Below are 18,322 nucleotides of genomic sequence, written 5' to 3'. Positions count from 1 at the left end.
TGGTCCGACCAGTTCCTGCCCTCCGGTTCCTCGTCGGTGGTCCGACCGACTCCTGCACTGAGGTCTCCGTCGGTGGTCCGACCAGTTCCTGTCTGTGGTCCCACTGACACCAGCTCTAGGATCTCCGTTGGTGGTCAAACCGATTCCTGCTCCTCGGGTACGGTCCATGGTCTCCAGCCCTGCCGTCCTGACGGTGGTCAGTCTCCGGACCTCAGGCCAGAGAGATCTCTTCTTCGCCGCCGGCCTCCAGCGAGGATTTGCCTTCGCAGCCAGGCTCCAGCTCAGCCCCCAGTGGGTTTCCCACCTCACTGTTGGCCGTTCTGCCAACCCCCGGAACTCTGCCAGTTGGATCCATGTTTGGGTCGTCCCTCTGATCTGCCCAGCCTGTTTGGTCGTCCTCCGGGTCGACCTCCTGAACTGTTTTGCCCTCCTGACGTGCTCGGTGGACCTGTTCTGCATGTTGGGCCATCCTCCTGGACTTTATGACCCCCCCCTGCCCTGTTCTCAGCCACCAGCTTGAGTGTTCCCTGTTTGGCCCCCCTGTCTGCTCCCTGGACTAACTGTCTCTTTTTCTGGCCCTCCTCCTGTTCTCCCTCCACCCACTCTGGTTCGAGTTTGAGTTTGGGTTCTCAACCTGCTCAACCACCACTACTGCACATAACCGACCGATAGTAATAATAGTGAGTTTAGTCTCATGTTTAAAATTTTTTACCCAGTGAATTTTACAGAGGCCTACGCTGGGGATGATAAGGAGTTGAAAATAAATGAAATTTAAACAAACCCTTTCCTTTGCTGTCGTGGTAACAGGTTGTTCTATATTTAATCCAACTGGATTAAATAAACACAGTCGTTGTTTATGAGCAGTTTCATTCTTTATTTGGTGAAAGAAAATTACAGATCACATTTGACCCATTTTGTCTTTTGTGTTGGTCTTCCTTCAGACACCTGTACATGGAAATTGTCCTGGCGTGAGCGCGGGTCTCGGGGGAGGGCAAAGGTCATCAGGCTAGAAGGCGGGATTTGAAGAAGACGGTAACATAAAGTAATGGCGCAGCAGAAGCAGCAGGAAGGTAATCACAGCTCAGTGCAGCAAAAGATGAATCTATGATGTTAATGGACAAATAAGTACAATTATTTTATTTAATAAAAGTTATTCATTAACGTTGTTAATATAAATAATCATATAATCTTTGAAAATAAGCCTTTTATTTTATACTATTGTGGTATTTTATTCTTTTTTATTAATTTTATATGCAACATTTGTGCATATGAACAGATAATTAAACAGATGCACCAATCATGCTGGTTGTCTTTGGTTTTCTATTTGTGCTGTTTACTATGACAGCATGCAATGAGACTGTTAACTGTTGATGCTGCTTAATATCCAGCTTTCACTGGTGTGGAAAAGGCAAATCAAGATTGAGTTTATTAATTATTTATTAATGGAAGTTAATATTCACATGGCAATAGTAGCTACTATTTACAAGAAAAATAATTAATATTGCAATACTTGCAAGACTTTATAATTTCAGTCTTTATGTTAATGTTGTAATTTCCTGTGTATTTGTATAATATTCTGTTGTAAATAAAGTTTTTCTTTAAATCACGGGTTTCTGTCAACTCAGGCCACACATGTGGTACAAATTGGGCGGGAATAAGTATGCGCATGTGCAGAACAGACCATACAGGAAGGTACTAATCATTGCAGACTGTACCGCGAGGGAGGATTTGATGCAGCTTGAGGTTTTTGACATTTCCTGACAGTTGAAAGAAAGAGAAAGTAGATTTGGACATTGTTGAACAGAGCTGAGACGCCATCACAGGGTGAGAGATCTCTGCTGGAAAACACACGTTTGGAGTATTTGAAACAATCAAGGGAAGAGACGTTCACTCGGTGAGTCTGTTGAAAAATAACTTCAGTATCAAATGGCTGAGAAAATAACTCTTGTTGAAAGTTCCCTGAACTGCCACATGTGTTCAGAGACTTTCAGAGATCCTGTGTCTCTGAGCTGCAACCACAGCTTCTGTTCAAGCTGCTTGCAGAAATTCTGGGAACAAGCTGTAAACAAAAACTGCCCCATTTGTAAAAGACAATCATCAAAGGATGATCTAGAAGTGAACTTTCCACTGAAGGACCTGGCTGACTCCTTTGCTGAGAGAAAGAAAGCTGGATCATCTGAGACAGCAAAAGGAGAGAAGAAGGTGGAGGCCTTGTGTGAAAAACATCCAGACGTCCCTTATTGGTTCTGTGAGGACGAGCAGAGAGCTGTGTGTCCTGTCTGTGAGTTTTCTCTCCACCAGAGTCACAAGGTGGTTCCTGTAGAACAAGCAGTCCGGGACCTGAAGGAGCAGCTGAAATCTGACTTAGAGTCTCTGCAGGACAAGAGGGACAAATACAAACAAGTGGAGGAAACATACAATGAAGTGATTCAACAGTCCGAGAAGCAGCTGTTGTCCACAGAGAGGCAGATCAGAGCAGAGTTCAACAAGCTCCACCAGTTCCTGAAAGAGGAAGAGGAGTCCAGACTGGCAGCTCTGAGGGAGGAAGAGGAGCAGAAGAGGAAGACTGTGAGCAGAGAGATGAAGAAGATTCAGGAGCAGATGTCCTCTCTGTCAGACAGGATCTCTGCTGTTGAAGAAGAGCTGCAGAAACCCAGCGTGCCATTCCTCAGCAGTTATAAAGCCACTCAGACCAGAGCCAGAGTCCAGCGCTCACTGTCAGATCCACAGCTGCTCTCAGGAGCGCTGATAGATGTGGCCAAACACCTGGGCAACCTGTCCTTCAGAGTCTGGGAGAAGATGAAGGACAAGGTCCACTTCAGTCCTGTCATTCTGGACCCAAACACTGCTTACCCCCGTCTCAATCTGTCTGATGATCTGACCAGTGTGAGACGTGGAGACACAAAGCAGCAGCTTCCTGACAATCCAGAGAGAAACACTAAGTATGCCCTTGTTCTGGGCTCTGAGGGCTTCAGCTCAGGGAAACACAGCTGGGAGGTGGAGGTGGGAGACCATCCTGGCTGGACTGTAGGTTTGGCTAAAGAGTCAGTTGACAGGAAGGGAGAGACATTTCCCTCACCAAAATATGGATTCTGGTGTTTAAAGCATCACAGTGGAAAATACACTGATGGAGTTGGTAAGACTGTCAGAGTGAAGAAGAGTCTCCAGAGGATCAGAGTCCAGCTGGACTATGACAGGGGGGAGGTGTCCTTCTACAACCCTGAAGACATGACTCACATCTGCACTCACAGAGACACTTTCACTGAGAAACTCTTCCCATATTTATATATTGGTGCAGCTGGTGATGCTGAAACCTCTGATATCAAAATCTGTCACACTGAGATTTCTCTGTGACGTTCAGGAATGTAAGTTTATTGTTCCAACTTTTACTTTCAGACTGTTTGAGGTTTATTAAACTCTAAACTCATCATCACTCTTCACACCCAAACATTCTTGATCTGCTCGTCTTTTATATCTAAAGCAGATTTCATTTGGTGTTGAGGGTCAACAAATTAATTTTGCTGACTGTTTCTGTAGTTTGAAAGATAATTAAGACTTTACTCCGATCTCAATGTCTGTCTAGATCACATTAGAAAAATCAGCATGAATAAAAGTTAAAGCAGATTAAAATGATATCTAAATACTGAAATTGTTTTATATCATCCGGCCTTGAGCTTTCATCCAGGTTCAAATCAATTCTCATGTTCAGATTCTAACATGTTAGCCTGGTCAGCAGCATCTGGTTTTTAATCAGACCACAATATAACATGTCAAGTATCCACTATACCAACACGTTGCTTCCTGTTGTGGGATTCTTTAACTTTAATCATCATCAAACATCAGTTTTACTTTGAGAGATTTCTGGATCTTCTGTTCAGTTCAGGATTCACTTTAGTTCAGTTCAGTCAAAATGTATTAAAGGTTGGAACTCCTGCTTTAGATATTCATTTTACTTCTTCATGGAGTTTGTGGCTTTTCAAAAAGAAATAGTAGTAGTGTGTTAGTTGAGCTGCCTCTTAAATAAAGTTTAATCTCCAAGAAAATGCTGAAACTGTATGACGTCATCAGGAGACAAAGTTCTCCTGGTTATCAACATCTGGAGTCAAACAACATTGTACAGTAGTTTGTATCCACTGTACCAAATGCTGCGTTTCACTTTTCTCTTTTTAACATCATCAGTTATAGTTTTTGATGCTTTGAGTCTTTTGAGTTATTTCAGGTTTGGATCTGTTGTTTTATTTCTTTTTAGAAAAAACTGTTCAAATTGATTTCAATTTTAATTTGGACCTTAATTCTTACAGTGCTTCTTTATACTGCAGTTTGTAGTGAGTACATCATCAGTAACATGATAAATAAACATGATACGTGATAAATCTCCAGTTTATGATCAACATAAAGAAAATACCAGCAGTACAATTTAGTTTAATGTTTTTTTTATTGCTTCAGCTATTTCTTAATAAAGTAAATGTACATCAGCTGCTTCACATGATGTGTAATTAAACCACCAGCAGTTTTTATTCCTTTTTCCTTTACATAAATATTTTAAACAGTCATGTGACTGAAAATACAAATTAAATTACAGATAACAGTTAAATCTAAATGTATTTATTTTCAAAACAACTAATTCTTCACTGAAACTCTTTCAACGTCAACATTTGTGGACAGCCAAACTAATTTAGTTCAAATGTCAGTTTGTAAAGTCACATGACGGATTAACTGACTGTATAAAAAGAAACCTGAAACAACCTCATTCCACCTTAAAGAAGGCTAAAGAAACAAACATGTGATGAATAAAGCGTATTGGAGAAGAGCTGTGCAACTTTACCCTCCTACAACTTCACTGCATGATTATAAACTCTAAAAAGGCAGTTCAGAGTTTAAATTAAAATATATTTTCTGACTTTTCCACTTTGTATTTGTTAAAAACAAGCAGAATCCTAATTATAATTTGAAGGTGTAACAGTATGTTGTTACTGGGGTCTGTTACAGACAGGGAGCACTGAGGGTTATACAGACAGAGATGTAGCGTCTGAATTATTTGCTCTTTAGGAGAATTAAGAGTTTCACTAAAGATTCGGTTCTTTAAAGGAGTTGAGTCAGTCAGCAGGACTGTATAACACTAACAGTGTATGAAGGGTGTAGAAATGGAGAAGCGTTCCCAAGAAGAAAACATTGTTTGCTTTCACTGTCACATGTGATTCATGTTGTAACCTACTTAATGCAGTCTCAGGGACAACATGCTCACATGTGCATAATGTCATCAGCATATTGAATGTACAGCACGTGACGGCATGGACACATTTTCTTCCCGTAAACGTCACAAGACGGAGACAAAGTACACGTTTTGTTCACAGCCTGGTCATTTTCAACTCTTTTATTTCCACTTTCTGACACTTAATTATGTGCATTAAGGTTTGTTGTTGATCAGTAGCACCACCTCTTAGCAGTTTCAGATGTTTCTTTAAAAAATATCCTTCATATAATGTTTGTCAGCCAAACTGTCCAGATAGGTCTGGGCAATAAAACAATAATGATAATTATCAGTGTATAATCTTCCTCAATAACAAGATAACAAATGATTTAAATGATTTGAACAAACAAATCAGCACTTAATTTTTCTATTATGATTTTAATTTTGTTGAAGAAAAGGGACTGAAAAAAATATTTTCCTTAATTTTTGTTAATAGATTTTATAATTATTTTGAATGCCTCAAATGATGTGAAATTATATATTGTGATAACATTTTTGGCACCTTGAAGACGCTGAAAGAAGATAAATGTTGTTTTAAAGTGAAGACTTGATCATGTATTTATTTTACAGTTTTTATCTTCTAATGATAAATACAGCTGATGCAGGATTTAACTTACATGACTCAAGTCTTGTGATTCTTACTGTAGATAAGAGGGTAAAGAGAATGAATGAATGAATGAATGAAAGGGAGAGAAAATGTGCCAAAAAGTAAATCAAATAGACCTCGACTGAAAGACTTTTATTTTCTGGATTCTGCATCATGATTATTATTTGTACATTTACTGTAACACAATGTTTACAAAAACAGAAGGCTAATAAAAGTGATGTTTAAAATATTTACCCTGTGAATTTTACAGAGGCTTATTGAGGGATGAGAACAAGTTGAAATGAAATGAAATTTAAACAAAAGCTTTCTTTTGCTTTCATGTTAACAGCTTGTTCTATATTTAGTTCAGCTGGATTCAATGAACACAGTTTGGCTTTTTATGAGCATTTTAATTCTTTATTTAGAGAAAGAAAATTACAGATCACATTTTTTACCCAATTTCGTGTTTGTCTTCCTACAGACACCTGTACATGGAAACTGTCCTGTACTGACTCTGACAGACATCCTGACTGCGCCATCTGCTGGTGAGAAGATGACATGGCAACACTTCCTGCTGTTCATTCAGCCCGTGACAGAGGAGAGATCATAGACTGAGAGTGTGAAAGTTAAACTGACAGTAGATTTGGACATTGTTGAACAGAGCTGAGACGCCATCACAGGGTGAGAGATCTCTGCTGGAAAACACACGTTTGGAGTATTTGAAACAATCAAGGGAAGAGACGTTCACTCGGTGAGTCTGTTGAAAAATAACTTCAGTATCAAATGGCTGAGAAAATAACTCTTGTTGAAAGTTACCTGAACTGCCACGTGTGTTCAGAGACTTTCAGAGATCCTGTGTCTCTGAGCTGCAACCACAGCTTCTGTTCAAGCTGCCTGCAGAAATTCTGGGAACAAGCTGGAAACAAAAACTGTCCCATTTGTAAAAGAAAATCATCAAAAAATGATCCAGGAGTCAACTTTCCACTGAAGGAACTGGCTGACTCCTTTGCTGAGAGACAGAAAACTGGATCATCTGAGACAGAAAAAGGAGAGAAGAAGGTGGAGGAGGTGTGTAGTAAACATAAAGAAGAGCCTAGATTGTTCTGTGAGGACGAGCAGAGAGCTGTGTGTCCTGTCTGTGAGTTTTCTCTCCACCAGAGTCACAAGGTGGTTCCTGTAGAACAAGCAGTCCGGGACCTGAAGGAGCAGCTGAAATCTGACTTAGAGTCTCTGCAGGACAAGAGGGACAAATACAAACAAGTGGAGGAAACATACAATGAAGTGATTCAACAGTCCGAGAAGCAGCTGTTGTCCACAGAGAGGCAGATCAGAGCAGAGTTCAACAAGCTCCACCAGTTCCTGAAAGAGGAAGAGGAGTCCAGACTGGCAGCTCTGAGGGAGGAAGAGGAGCAGAAGAGGAAGACTGTGAGCAGAGAGATGAAGAAGATTCAGGAGCAGATGTCCTCTCTGTCAGACAGGATCTCTGCTGTTGAAGAAGAGCTGCAGAAACCCAGCGTGCCATTCCTCAGCAGTTATAAAGCCACTCAGACCAGAGCCAGAGTCCAGCGCTCACTGTCAGATCCACAGCTGCTCTCAGGAGCGCTGATAGATGTGGCCAAACACCTGGGCAACCTGTCCTTCAGAGTCTGGGAGAAGATGAAGGACAAGGTCCACTTCAGTCCTGTCATTCTGGACCCAAACACTGCAAACTGCTGGCTCTGTCTGTCTGATGATCTGACCAGTGTGAGACGTGGAGACACAAAGCAGCAGCTTCCTGACAATCCAGAGAGAAACACTAAGTATGCAGAAGTTCTGGGCTCTGAGGGCTTCAGCTCAGGGAAACACAGCTGGGAGGTGGAGGTGGGAGACCATCCTGACTGGACTGTAGGTTTGGCTAAAGAGTCAGTTGACAGGAAGGGAGAGAGATTTCCCTCACCAAAATATGGATTCTGGTGTTTATCGTATCGCAGAGGAAAATACACTGATGTTGTTGGTAAGACTGTCGGAGTGAAGAAGAGTCTCCAGAGGATCAGAGTCCAGCTGGACTATGACAGGGGGGAGGTGTCCTTCTACAACCCTGAAGACATGACTCACCTCTGCACTCACAGAGACACTTTCACTGAGAAACTCTTCCCATATTTCGGTATTGGTGCAGCTGGTGATGCTGAAACCTCTGATATCAAAATCTGTCACACTGAGATTTCTCTGTGACGTTCAGGAATGTAAGTTTATTGTTCCAACTTTTACTTTCAGACAGTTTGAGGTTTATTAAACTCTAAACTCATCATCACTCTTCACACCCAAACATTCTTGATCTGCTCGTCTTTTATATCTAAAGCAGATTTCATTTGGTGTTGAGGGTCAACAAATTAATTTTGCTGACTGTTTCTGTAGTTTGAAAGATAATTAAGACTTTACTCCGATCTCAATGTCTGTCTAGATCACATTAGAAAAATCAGCATGAATAAAAGTTAAAGCAGATTAAAATGATATCTAAATACTGAAATTGTTTTATATCATCCGGCCTTGAGCTTTCATCCAGGTTCAAATCAATTCTAATGTTCAGATTCTAACATGTTAGCCTGGTCAGCAGCATCTGGTTTTTAATCAGACCACAATATAACATGTCAAGTATCCACTATACCAACACGTTGCTTCCTGTTGTGGGATTCTTTAACCTTTTTATAATCATCAGTAGTTTCTGGGTTCGGTCTGAAGAGTTATTTCAGTCTTGATGATGTAATTTCAGTTTGTAAACACTTTACTCTCAGAGAATCAAAATGTTTTCTGGCTCTGATTGAATTTGAACTTTTGTTGTCTAAATAAACATCATGTAATCTGTTACTTTTGTTTTTGTGTGCGCTCCAGGAAGTGTAACTGCTAAAAGAATACTAGTAAATGCAGATCTACAGAAACAAACTGATAAAAAGTCACAACACCCAACTTGATTCTGGTCATTATTTTCTCTCAGTCTGCTCGTCTCCCTGCTACACTGACTCACTCACCTGTCAGCAGCATTTCCTGCCTGGGACTTATATCCCTGGCTCTTTACCTTGTGCCTGCCTGGTGAAGTCTGTCGTTCTTTGTTTACCTGACTGATTTCATGACTCCTGCCAATTTTTTTTTAGAAGTTAAAAAAAACATCTTACTGCCTGGTCTGTTGTTTTTGCTTTTGGGTCCAAACCTGCCTTTACTGACTTATTGTTACTTGTTGAAAATGAAAAATAGTTTTTGGAAAATGATGCCCATTTTGAATTTTATGCCAGCAACACGTTTCAAAAAACAAAGACTTTAAAAGTTGAACATCTCACAATTAATCACCGAACTGTTGCATTCTTCATTTGTGATGCTATTCCAGGCTTTTACCGCAGCTTCTTTCACTTCTCGTTTGTTTCGGGGTGTTTCTCCCTTCAGTCTCCTCTTAAGGAGGTGAAATGCAGCTCTGTTGGGTTAAGGTCAGCTGATTGACTTGGCCAGTCTAAAACCTTCCACTTTTTTCCCCTGGTGAAGTCCTTTGTTTTGTTGCCAGTGTGTCATTGTCCTGCTGCATGATAAACTTCCTCCCCATTAGTTTCAATGCATTTCTCTGTAAATTAGCAGACAATGTTTCTGTAAATCTTGAGATGGCTGCCGCCGAATGTGTGAAAATAACCGATATGTTTGCTACCGGGGCTGCAGTAGCTTCAGCATCAGCTGCAGTACCCGACACTATGCAGCCACTGGCACTTGAAGGAGTAAAGGAGAGGCGTGGCCACTGTCAGGCAGAGGAGGAGGTGTGTGACAGCGGAGCAGAGTGGCAGGGCCGAGGCACAGAGAGGAGGAGACTGGAGGTGAATGGGAAAGCATGGAGTAGCTCGACCTGTAGGGAGGGAGCAGGGAGGTGGGGTCATAGGTGTCATTTACTCTGGGGATGCTGGGGATGTGTCTCCACCTCGTTTTGAAACCATTTGGTAAAAGGTTTTTAAAAAACAGCAACAAGAAATCTTAAATAACAAATAAAAATGCTTTGACAAAGGTTTATTTGCACAATTAGAAAATATGCAATGAAGTGTAAATACAGAAGAAACAGATCTGCCTTTTTCAAAAAGGCTACAAAAGCAAGTTAATGATTACTGCATTATATTATATTATATTTACATATTCTGATTTGTCACCGGCCTCCTGAATTTTGTTTCCCTTGATATAAATAAACAGTTCCAACATTGGTGCAGAAAATGTCTCTAGAATGCAGGAAATTAAGTGTTTAATGCTCAAAATCTTACCCTTTTAAATCTGGATTTACAGCGACGACTGTATCTAAAGAAGGGTTAGAGTCCCTAAGTAACTAAGGGGGGGTAGAGTGGGAGATGGGGAATCAAAGGAGTACAATAAGCAAAGGTGGGAGACCTGCCCGTTTTTATTTTCTATTTAACTTTTAAAACTTTTTTATATTTCCCTGTGGCTTTTATGTTTTATGTAAAGCACTTTGAATTACCTTGTTGAAATGTGCTATACAAATAAACTTGCCTTGCCTTCTAATGGATTAGTTTTAGTCGATGAAAACTGAAGAGATAGTTTCTTTGTCTTTGAATGACGAGAGAGTTCAGAGATACAGTTTGAGATAGTTTTAGGGAACTGCTTTTCTTTGTCAGAAACAAATTAGTACAGACAGAGGCCCAGAGTCCTAGACTTTGAAAACTCCTGTCTTAGACTTTATGATTTGTGGTTTTCAGTTTTTTTTTATTTCTTTTGGACCTTTTTTTTTAAATGACCTGCCTTTTCTCCGGGCCTGCTAGCGCTTCAGCAGCTAGCTCCCTGGCTGCTTCCCCACCGGCCTGCTTAACACACTCAGCCCGCTAACTGCCAGTCGGGCTGAGTCCAGTTCAGTCTCCTGTGTTTTTTGTTAACTGTGTAATGAAATCAGCCCAATCTGTTAGCTCTTCACCAACTAACCTGTCAGCTGGTCCCTCAGCTGTGAAGTCTCAGTAGGAGACTTGGATCTCGCCGCCCTCATGCCACTGTGCAGTCCTGCCCTACCGAGTCAGCACAGAGCAGCTCTTCACCCTCTAAATCACCACTGCTCAGCTCCAAGTCATCGCTGCTGATCGACCCTTCATCCTCATCGCTGCCCTGCTCATTGTCCACTTCAGTTGAAGGTTTATACATTGTTAAAGCGTTACTGAACACTTTTTCCTGAACCAGTATTGTGTTACCAGAAAATAATTCTAAGCTCAAACTCAGCACCACAGACCTTTAGGGCTATTTGGTCAAGACGTGCAGATGGACAGACGTGCATCGGTTGAAACTACCAATCATAATGGAAAAGCAGATACTTAACAAGCTTACGTACTAACTGCCAGCACCTAGGTGACCTATACAACACAGGCCAACTCCACGTAGCTCTTCAGTCCCATCCTCTCCTTCAGGGCTCTCCAGTGGGTGGAAGCCATCCCCAGTTTCACTGTCTGGGGGCTACTCACCCACCGACCACAAGATTGATCCCCGGAAACGTTCCCAACACACAGAATAGAAAATACAGGCAGAGGGCAGGCTCTCTGTGGATCCAGACACTGCCACGCACGTTAATGGGTCAGAAGTGATGATAATAATAATAATAATGATAATAATAATAATAATCTTTATTTGTAGAGCACTTTACAAAGTGCTTAACAAGTGTAAAGACAATAATACCCAAGAGACAATAATACAAAAACAATACAAGATAAAAGCATGAAAACATTGAAAAGACTAAAATACAAGTTTAAGATTAATATAAAATTAGTAAAATACAATAAAATAAAAGGGATAAAATAAAGTCAAATAAGATCGGGAAAAGCTCTCCTATAAAAGTATGTTTAAGAAGGGACTTAAAAGAGTTCACCGACTCAGCCGACCTGATTTCCTCGGGCGGGCTGTTCCAGAGCCTCGGGGCCCTGACAGCAAACGCTCTGTCCCCTTTAGTTTTCAGTCGAGACTCTGGAACAGACAACAGACCTCTGCCCGAGGATCTCAAGGTACGTGCTGGTGCGTATGGGACTAAAAGGTCAGAAATATAACAAGGCGAGAGGCCATGAAGAGCTTTAAAAGTGATCAATAGAATTTTAAAGTCAATTCTAAAACATACTGGGAGCCAGTGTAATGAAGCTAAAATAGGAGTAATGTGGTCATATTTCTTTGTTCTTGTTAAAAGCCTGGCAGCTGAGGTCTGGACAGTCTGGAGTCGATCAATAGATTTTTGGGTTAAACAGGTGAAAAGGCTGTTGCAATAATCCAGGCGTGATGAGATGAAGGCGTGTAAAATGGTCTCGGTGTCCTTAAAAGTTAACATAGATCGAATTTTTGTTATATTTCTAAGTTGACAAAACATGATTGAACAAGCTTTGTGGTGTGCTGCTCGAAATTTACATTACTATCAAACCAAACACCAAGGTTCTTTGCCACAGGCTTAATGTGATTTACTAGGGAACCAGCAGATGGCTGGATTTGTTTTGTCATCTGCTGGGACCCGATGACCAGGATTTCTGTTTTGTCTGAGTTCAGCTAGAGGAAATTATTTGACATCCATTTTTTAACTTCACAAAGGCAGTTGTTAAGTGAACTCAGCATTACAGGGTCTGTGGATCTGACGGGCATGTATATTTGTGTGTCATCAGCATAAATATGAAAAGAAATGCCATGTTTATGGATAATATGTCCAAGGGGAAGCAGATATAAGGAAAACAAAATGGGTCCTAAGACCGACCCCTGTGGCACACCATCTTTAACTGGACAGAACGAAAAGACATAGTTGTTTACAGACACGCAAAACTTCCTATTTGACAGGTAGGATGAAAACCATTCTAGGGCAATACCAGAGATCCCCACCCAGTGCCTCAGTCTGTCTAACATGATGTTGTGATCAATGGTGTCAAAAACAGTGCTAAGGTCCAGGAGTACAAGGACTGAGCACATGCCTTCATCAGCAGACATTAAAAGGTCATTGGTGACTTTAAGCAGGGCAGTCTCAGTGCTGTGGTACTTCCTGAAACCAGACTGAAACTTTTCAAATAATTTGTTATTTTCCAGTACAGTGAGCAGCTGTTTGGACACAATTCTTTCTAGAATCTTTGCAATAAAAGGCAGTTTTGAAATTGGTCTAAAATTATGTGGGAGGGAGGGATCTAAACCAGGTTTCTTTAAAAGTGGGTTCACGCAAGCCGTTTTAAAATAATCAGGGACACAACCAGTAGATAGGGAGCTGTTAAAAACAGAGATCAAATGGGGCCCAACAGAATCTATTACTTTCAGTAAAAACTTTGTAGGTATTACATCAAGTGGGCTGGAGGACACTCTCATTTGTGATACTGTTTTTAAAAGCTCAGACAAGTCGATGGGATAAAACTGGTAAAAACTCTCTTGTTGCTGGTGAGGAACCTCTGAGTAAGAGGCCGCGGTTAAGGGGGATTATTTCTGTATAATTAGATGATAGTGATAGTCAGAGTATCACGTCAGCTAATAAGAAAAGCAGACAGCATGTTTAATATATTACTTTTCATGATTTTTGCAAACAAAGCAGTAGTTGTATGTTAACAGGCCACTTTCCCAGCAGCACAGTTATAACCAAGTTTCACATTATATCCACACTAAACTGACAAATCTAAAAAATGACCTTAGATAACTTCTGTTATGATTTGGCGCTCTATAAAAACCAGTGAACGTATTGAGTTTTCAGCACTGTCTGATGGTTTTGGATGGAGGGTTATGGAGGGAATTTCTTTTCACAGACCCAGAAGTGTGAATTGGAACATGCTTCATCATTCCAGCTGTTCTCTTCATCATAGTACTTTATTTCCAAACAGTTTTCACCGCTTCCACCGTTAGGCTCCCCAGAATACCAGTACCTGAAATTAAAAAAAAGCTTTTATCAGTGAACACAACCCAAAAAGCACCAGGTAGTGATTTAATTTGATTGTAAACATGCGTGAACCTTGTAGTCATTGGAGTCCCATCCACCCATTTCCATGTCCCCTCCGTCTCTGAGTCGGTCAGGCCAATCCACATGTACTTGTTAAACTGTCTTATAAAAGTCTTGTTTAAAAAAAAGAGACACAAACTGTAAACAACATAATAGAAATGAAACTGATGTATTGATGTATCCTCCACTTCAGTGACCTTTGCATTCATTCAATAGTTCTGCTCTTTATTCTACATGAGTGGTCGTGGATGTGCTACGTCTCTCTTACACACAGATTCATGCACAAACACACACAAACACACACACACCTGTTCTTCGATGTTGTTGATAATCAGCAGGTCTGCACCTTTTTGAAGACAATCATTTCTACTTTCTTGCCAGGTTTTCCTCTGTGAAGAAATGTGATAGCATCTATCTTGGAAACACTGCCATCCTTGTTGAGTGAATGAAAAACACAAAGTACTTTAAAATATCATATTATCACATTTAACGAACAAGAATTTAAAAAAGGCTTCAGCTACAAAACAAAGAGCCAAGGTGGTATCTATCTTAGAAATATGTATGAATGAAGACTCACAGGCTGAATATTGGGTCACTTTTATCACTAACAATTTCATCATGATACTTACCATTATTCAACATGTTCATCTTGTCTTTCTCAGCCAGGGTTTTGCAACTGGCCTCAGTATCTGAAAGATAATTCCCATTGTGTATTGAGTTTAAACCTGCAGTGTGGAACTTTTGTCTTCCCCTTTTGACAGTGAGAGTAATTACACAACTATGTTGGGGGGGGGGGGGGGGGTTCCTCCACTTAATCTAATACAGTATCATTAGCTTTCTTGTAACAGTGATCACTAGTTGTCCTGTTATGATTTGTGTTTGGCTCTCATCCTCCCTTATTTAAAGAAACTGAAAGTGCAAATTATGATATGGCCCTGTATGTTACCATGTTTATTAAGTGATCTACTCACTGATGAAAAGTACATTAATACAGTGAGTGCACCTTTGCCACCACTCAAAACCACAAACAGTAGATCATCAAATCAATCCCTTCATCCCTAAAAATAAATTGGATCTGTCATACTTAACATTTGTAACATTTCCATGCCTGTCAACCCTCCCGTTTTTCCTGGGATTCTCCCGCTGTCCTCCTGTTTAAATATTTTCCCGTAAATCTCCCATAACAGCGTAAATAATGTTCAAACACAGGTGAAATTGACCAATACTCACCCACTTCGCTAGCTAACATAACCAAATGTCAGTAGGCCTACATTTATCTCAAATGAATTACAGTTACTGACATTCACTGCATGAAAAGTTTATTTTAGGTTATTTGATTTTGAAGTTCGCACTTTGTTGCAACCGTATTGGTACATCTGATTACAAAGAATGGTAGAAGCTCAGTTACATAACATGGCAAGGTTGTATGTAACAACGTCGTATGTAACAAGATTGTTCCTTGGTTAATTCAGTCATTACACACAGTTGTTTGACAGTGTGCATCACTGGCAGGTTATAAGAACAGCAGTAAAAATAAATTATTAGCTAATTACTTCAAATATTCACCTGCTTATATTGACTGAGAATGTCTTTTTAACACACTCACTAAACATAAAAAATATATAGTGAAATGCTGAATGTAAATATAACTTTGAGTCATTAGGTTAAGGTCAGCCAGAATTAAGAAAGAAATATTTACCTTGAAGTTGTCTCTGAAGATCATTTCTCTCTTTGGTTGTGTCTCCAACTCTTTTTTGGAGCTGGTCTCTTTCTATAGTCAGGTTGTTGTAACTGGTCTGTAACTGGTCTCTTTCTATAGTCAGGTTGTTGTAACTGGTCTGTAACTGGTCTCTTTCTATAGTCAGGTTGTTGTAACTGGTCTGTAACTGGTCTCTTTCTATAGTCAGGTTGTTGTAACTGGTCTGTAACAGGACCATCTCCATTTCCCACTCAGACTTGCCTTTGATATCTGTTTGGCACATGAACAATAAATGAACAAATGAGTTAAACAACATCACCTTCTTAGTGCTTCATCAGCATGCCAACACAGTATGGGGTGGTGATGGTTCAGTGGATAAGAAACATGCCTTTTGTGTGAGAGACCAAGGTTTGAATCCACTGTCAGACACCAATGTGTCCCTGAGCAAGACACCCTAGTTGCTCCAAAGGTGTGCGACGTCTGACATACAGTTTGTAGCAATTGTAAGTCGCTTTGGATAAAAGCGTCAGCTAAATGAATAAATGTAAATAAATGTAAATGTACTCACACAGAATTATGAGTCCAGCCAGGAGGAGAAGACACAGCAGACCTAGAAACACTGCAGCAGCTCTGCAGGAACTCTTTTTTACTCTTTTATCTCCACCACCTGAAATTAGGAGACGTCTTCCATTATGTTTTCATTTTAAATAAATAAGATTAAATCAAGCTTTGTTTGTCTTTGCTTCATACACAATAGATAACAACCATAGCAAGTGTAGTGTACCCAACCAGCGTTTTTAAAATTATTTTATGCCAGAAGGAAGAATCCAGCATCTCTCTCTTTGTCTCCCCTGAGAGAAGGTGAGATGAGTTATTTCACCCCATATATCTGGAACAAAATCCCAGAAAACTGCAGGTCTGCTGAAACTTTCAGTTCTTTGAAATCAAGACTTATGACTTTTCTTTTTACCACTGCCTTTAATTAAATCAAATGTAAGGCTGTGGATTAATTGCGTGCACTGCACTGTGACTGTTACTGTCCTGTTTCACCCTGTTTTTTTTTCCTATTCAACTCTTTAAAATGTATTTTATCCTGTTTTATTTTTCACCCTTTTAAAATTACCCGCAACCTTGTACACAGGATAAGCGGTTGACGATGGATGGATGGATGGATAGGCCCTTTCAAAAATTATATTTTAAAAGGAGGTATTATGCTTTTTGGCTTTTTCCCTCTGCGTTATTGAGTTATATACCTTTTTTGTGCATGTTAATAGGTTTGCAAAGTGAAAAAGCCCGAAGTCCAGCGCAAAGACAGTTCCCGTCTCCCATTGCTCTAAACTGCCTGAAAACAGCTCGTTTGTAGTCCTGCCTTTTCTTCAGCTTTACTGTGATGTCACAGTAAAATGCGCCTCAAATAACGCTCATCAAGCAAATTTTTGCAAATGTTGCACAGCAGGTGCTGCTAGTAGTCCCAAATGGCACAGGACCTGCCACTGGTAGACATCTGGTGGTTTGTCTCTTTTCAGGTGCCTCAAACAAATCTCACAAGGGCTTGGTCCTCAGGTAGAAGGCATACCTGGTGAAACATTGCCTTTATGTCTCCGCTCACCACCACAGCATATTGTCGAAATCGTAGAATGACACTAAGGAGAGATGGCCCAAGCGTTGGACCCGGCAGCAGCTGGTCATTGAGGAAGAGCCCTTGGTAGGAGAATGAGCAATAAAACACCAGCTGATGTTTCCCATTATGTTCGACAAGGTGATTAGGAATGAACCACAACTCACGTGTCTTTGCTGCTTCCTCAATACTGATCTTTCTGATACACCCATCATTGATTCTGTATCTGCTCCTCATAGAGGTTGGCCTTAAAAGGATCCTTCAGCAACCGTCTTTCTGTACTCTGAAGAGTTGACATCACCGTTTCAACTGTTGTTTTCAATAAAGGGTCTCCCTTGATGCGGGGTAAGGGTGTTGCATACCTAAATGTGCCTCCAACCTTCACTCGCGTAGTGCCCGCCTCTAGAAGACTGTTAGCGTCCGGATCTTGAAGGGAGCGAGTTACCAGCTTATCATTCCTGAATGGCAGAACATCAACCTGCCAAAGGCGCTCCACACGTTGATAGATGTCATCTGTGTTCGATCTGCTAGAAGTGAAGTAGCGGCGACCTGATGTGGAGCAAGGCTATCTACTCCTTGAAGTGTCCAGCTAAGCTCTGTGAGAACTGCTACTGGTTCACTATTAGGGTTAATGCAAACTGGTTCCTTCGCCACGATGAGATGAGTGTTGTCTGATCGGATGAGGAGAAGCGGCTGAACCTTATCAAAGGGCTGTATTTGCATCCCCCTAAGATGGCGGTAGCGTTTCTGCAAAAGGGGCATTGGATAGGACTGATCTTGTCACAAACCCCTGGTCGTGACCCTGGCCTGCCTGTTGCCCTGAGACTGCTGGTGGGCGTGGTTTCTGAGCTCCAGACTTTCCCACCTGAAGCACATCTGCAATCAGCACACCAGGGCCTCTGCCAGCAATCAACACGCCTTTAAAGGATCTGCCAACCTTCCAGTCCCCGCCGGATCGTTGTACTTCATCCGTATGGACACGCCAGCCAGTTTGTCAACCTTAGTTTCAGTACGTTGTCTGAACCTTTGCACCATTGTTAATGGCTCTCTCTCTTTGTCTCGCCTCCAGAAGCCAGGACCTGCGCCACGCGGATTCCCTCCTATGCCACGGAGTCATCTAGACCAGAGGGACCAGAGCTGCAGACCCACAGAGCGACCACCACACCCAAACCTCTCCCAGGACTCCCTAGAGCTCAATAAACCACTTTCAGTGCATTCTCTAGTCTGCGTTTGAG

The 18,322-nt window shown here is 41.1% G+C and overlaps 2 protein-coding genes across 5 annotated transcripts in view; both read left to right on the top strand.

Moving 5' to 3' along the window:
* Positions 1–1,758: 1,758 nt before the first annotated feature.
* Positions 1,759–18,322, top strand: part of LOC119891569 (nuclear factor 7, brain-like) — a 57,368-nt gene continuing 40,804 nt past the window's right edge. Inside the window, exons 1-3 of one of the 3 annotated variants that reach the window (XM_038703325.1) lie at positions 1,761–1,894; positions 6,319–7,205; positions 7,239–8,780. In XM_038703325.1, the coding sequence (XP_038559253.1) occupies positions 6,621–7,205; positions 7,239–8,048 (1,395 nt within the window). In that variant the 5' untranslated portion in view covers positions 1,761–1,894; positions 6,319–6,620 and the 3' untranslated portion in view covers positions 8,049–8,780. Of the gene's footprint in view, positions 1,895–6,318; positions 8,781–18,322 lie in introns of those variants that run through there. The other 2 variants (XM_038703324.1, XM_038703322.1) reach the window with 2 other exon arrangements.
* Positions 1,891–4,475, top strand: LOC119891568 (nuclear factor 7, brain-like). Of its 2 annotated transcripts, XM_038703321.1 has the most exons (2): positions 1,891–2,511; positions 2,545–4,475. In XM_038703321.1, exons 1-2 carry the CDS (start codon positions 1,927–1,929, stop codon positions 3,352–3,354), a joined length of 1,395 nt encoding a protein of 464 aa, XP_038559249.1. In that variant the 5' UTR covers positions 1,891–1,926; the 3' UTR covers positions 3,355–4,475. The 2 variants fall into 2 exon arrangements, with proteins under 2 accessions (XP_038559249.1, XP_038559248.1); XM_038703320.1 differs by having other exon boundaries at positions 1,891–4,475.

The sequence above is a fragment of the Micropterus salmoides genome, unplaced genomic scaffold, assembly GCF_014851395.1.
Source record: "Micropterus salmoides isolate LMB-PRFRI ecotype aquatic unplaced genomic scaffold, ASM1485139v1 Ms_hic_scaffold_7, whole genome shotgun sequence".
Classification (NCBI taxonomy): domain Eukaryota; kingdom Metazoa; phylum Chordata; class Actinopteri; order Centrarchiformes; family Centrarchidae; genus Micropterus; species Micropterus salmoides.
The sequence above is the reverse complement of the archived record's forward strand: the minus strand, read 5'-3'. Positions and strand labels throughout refer to the sequence as shown.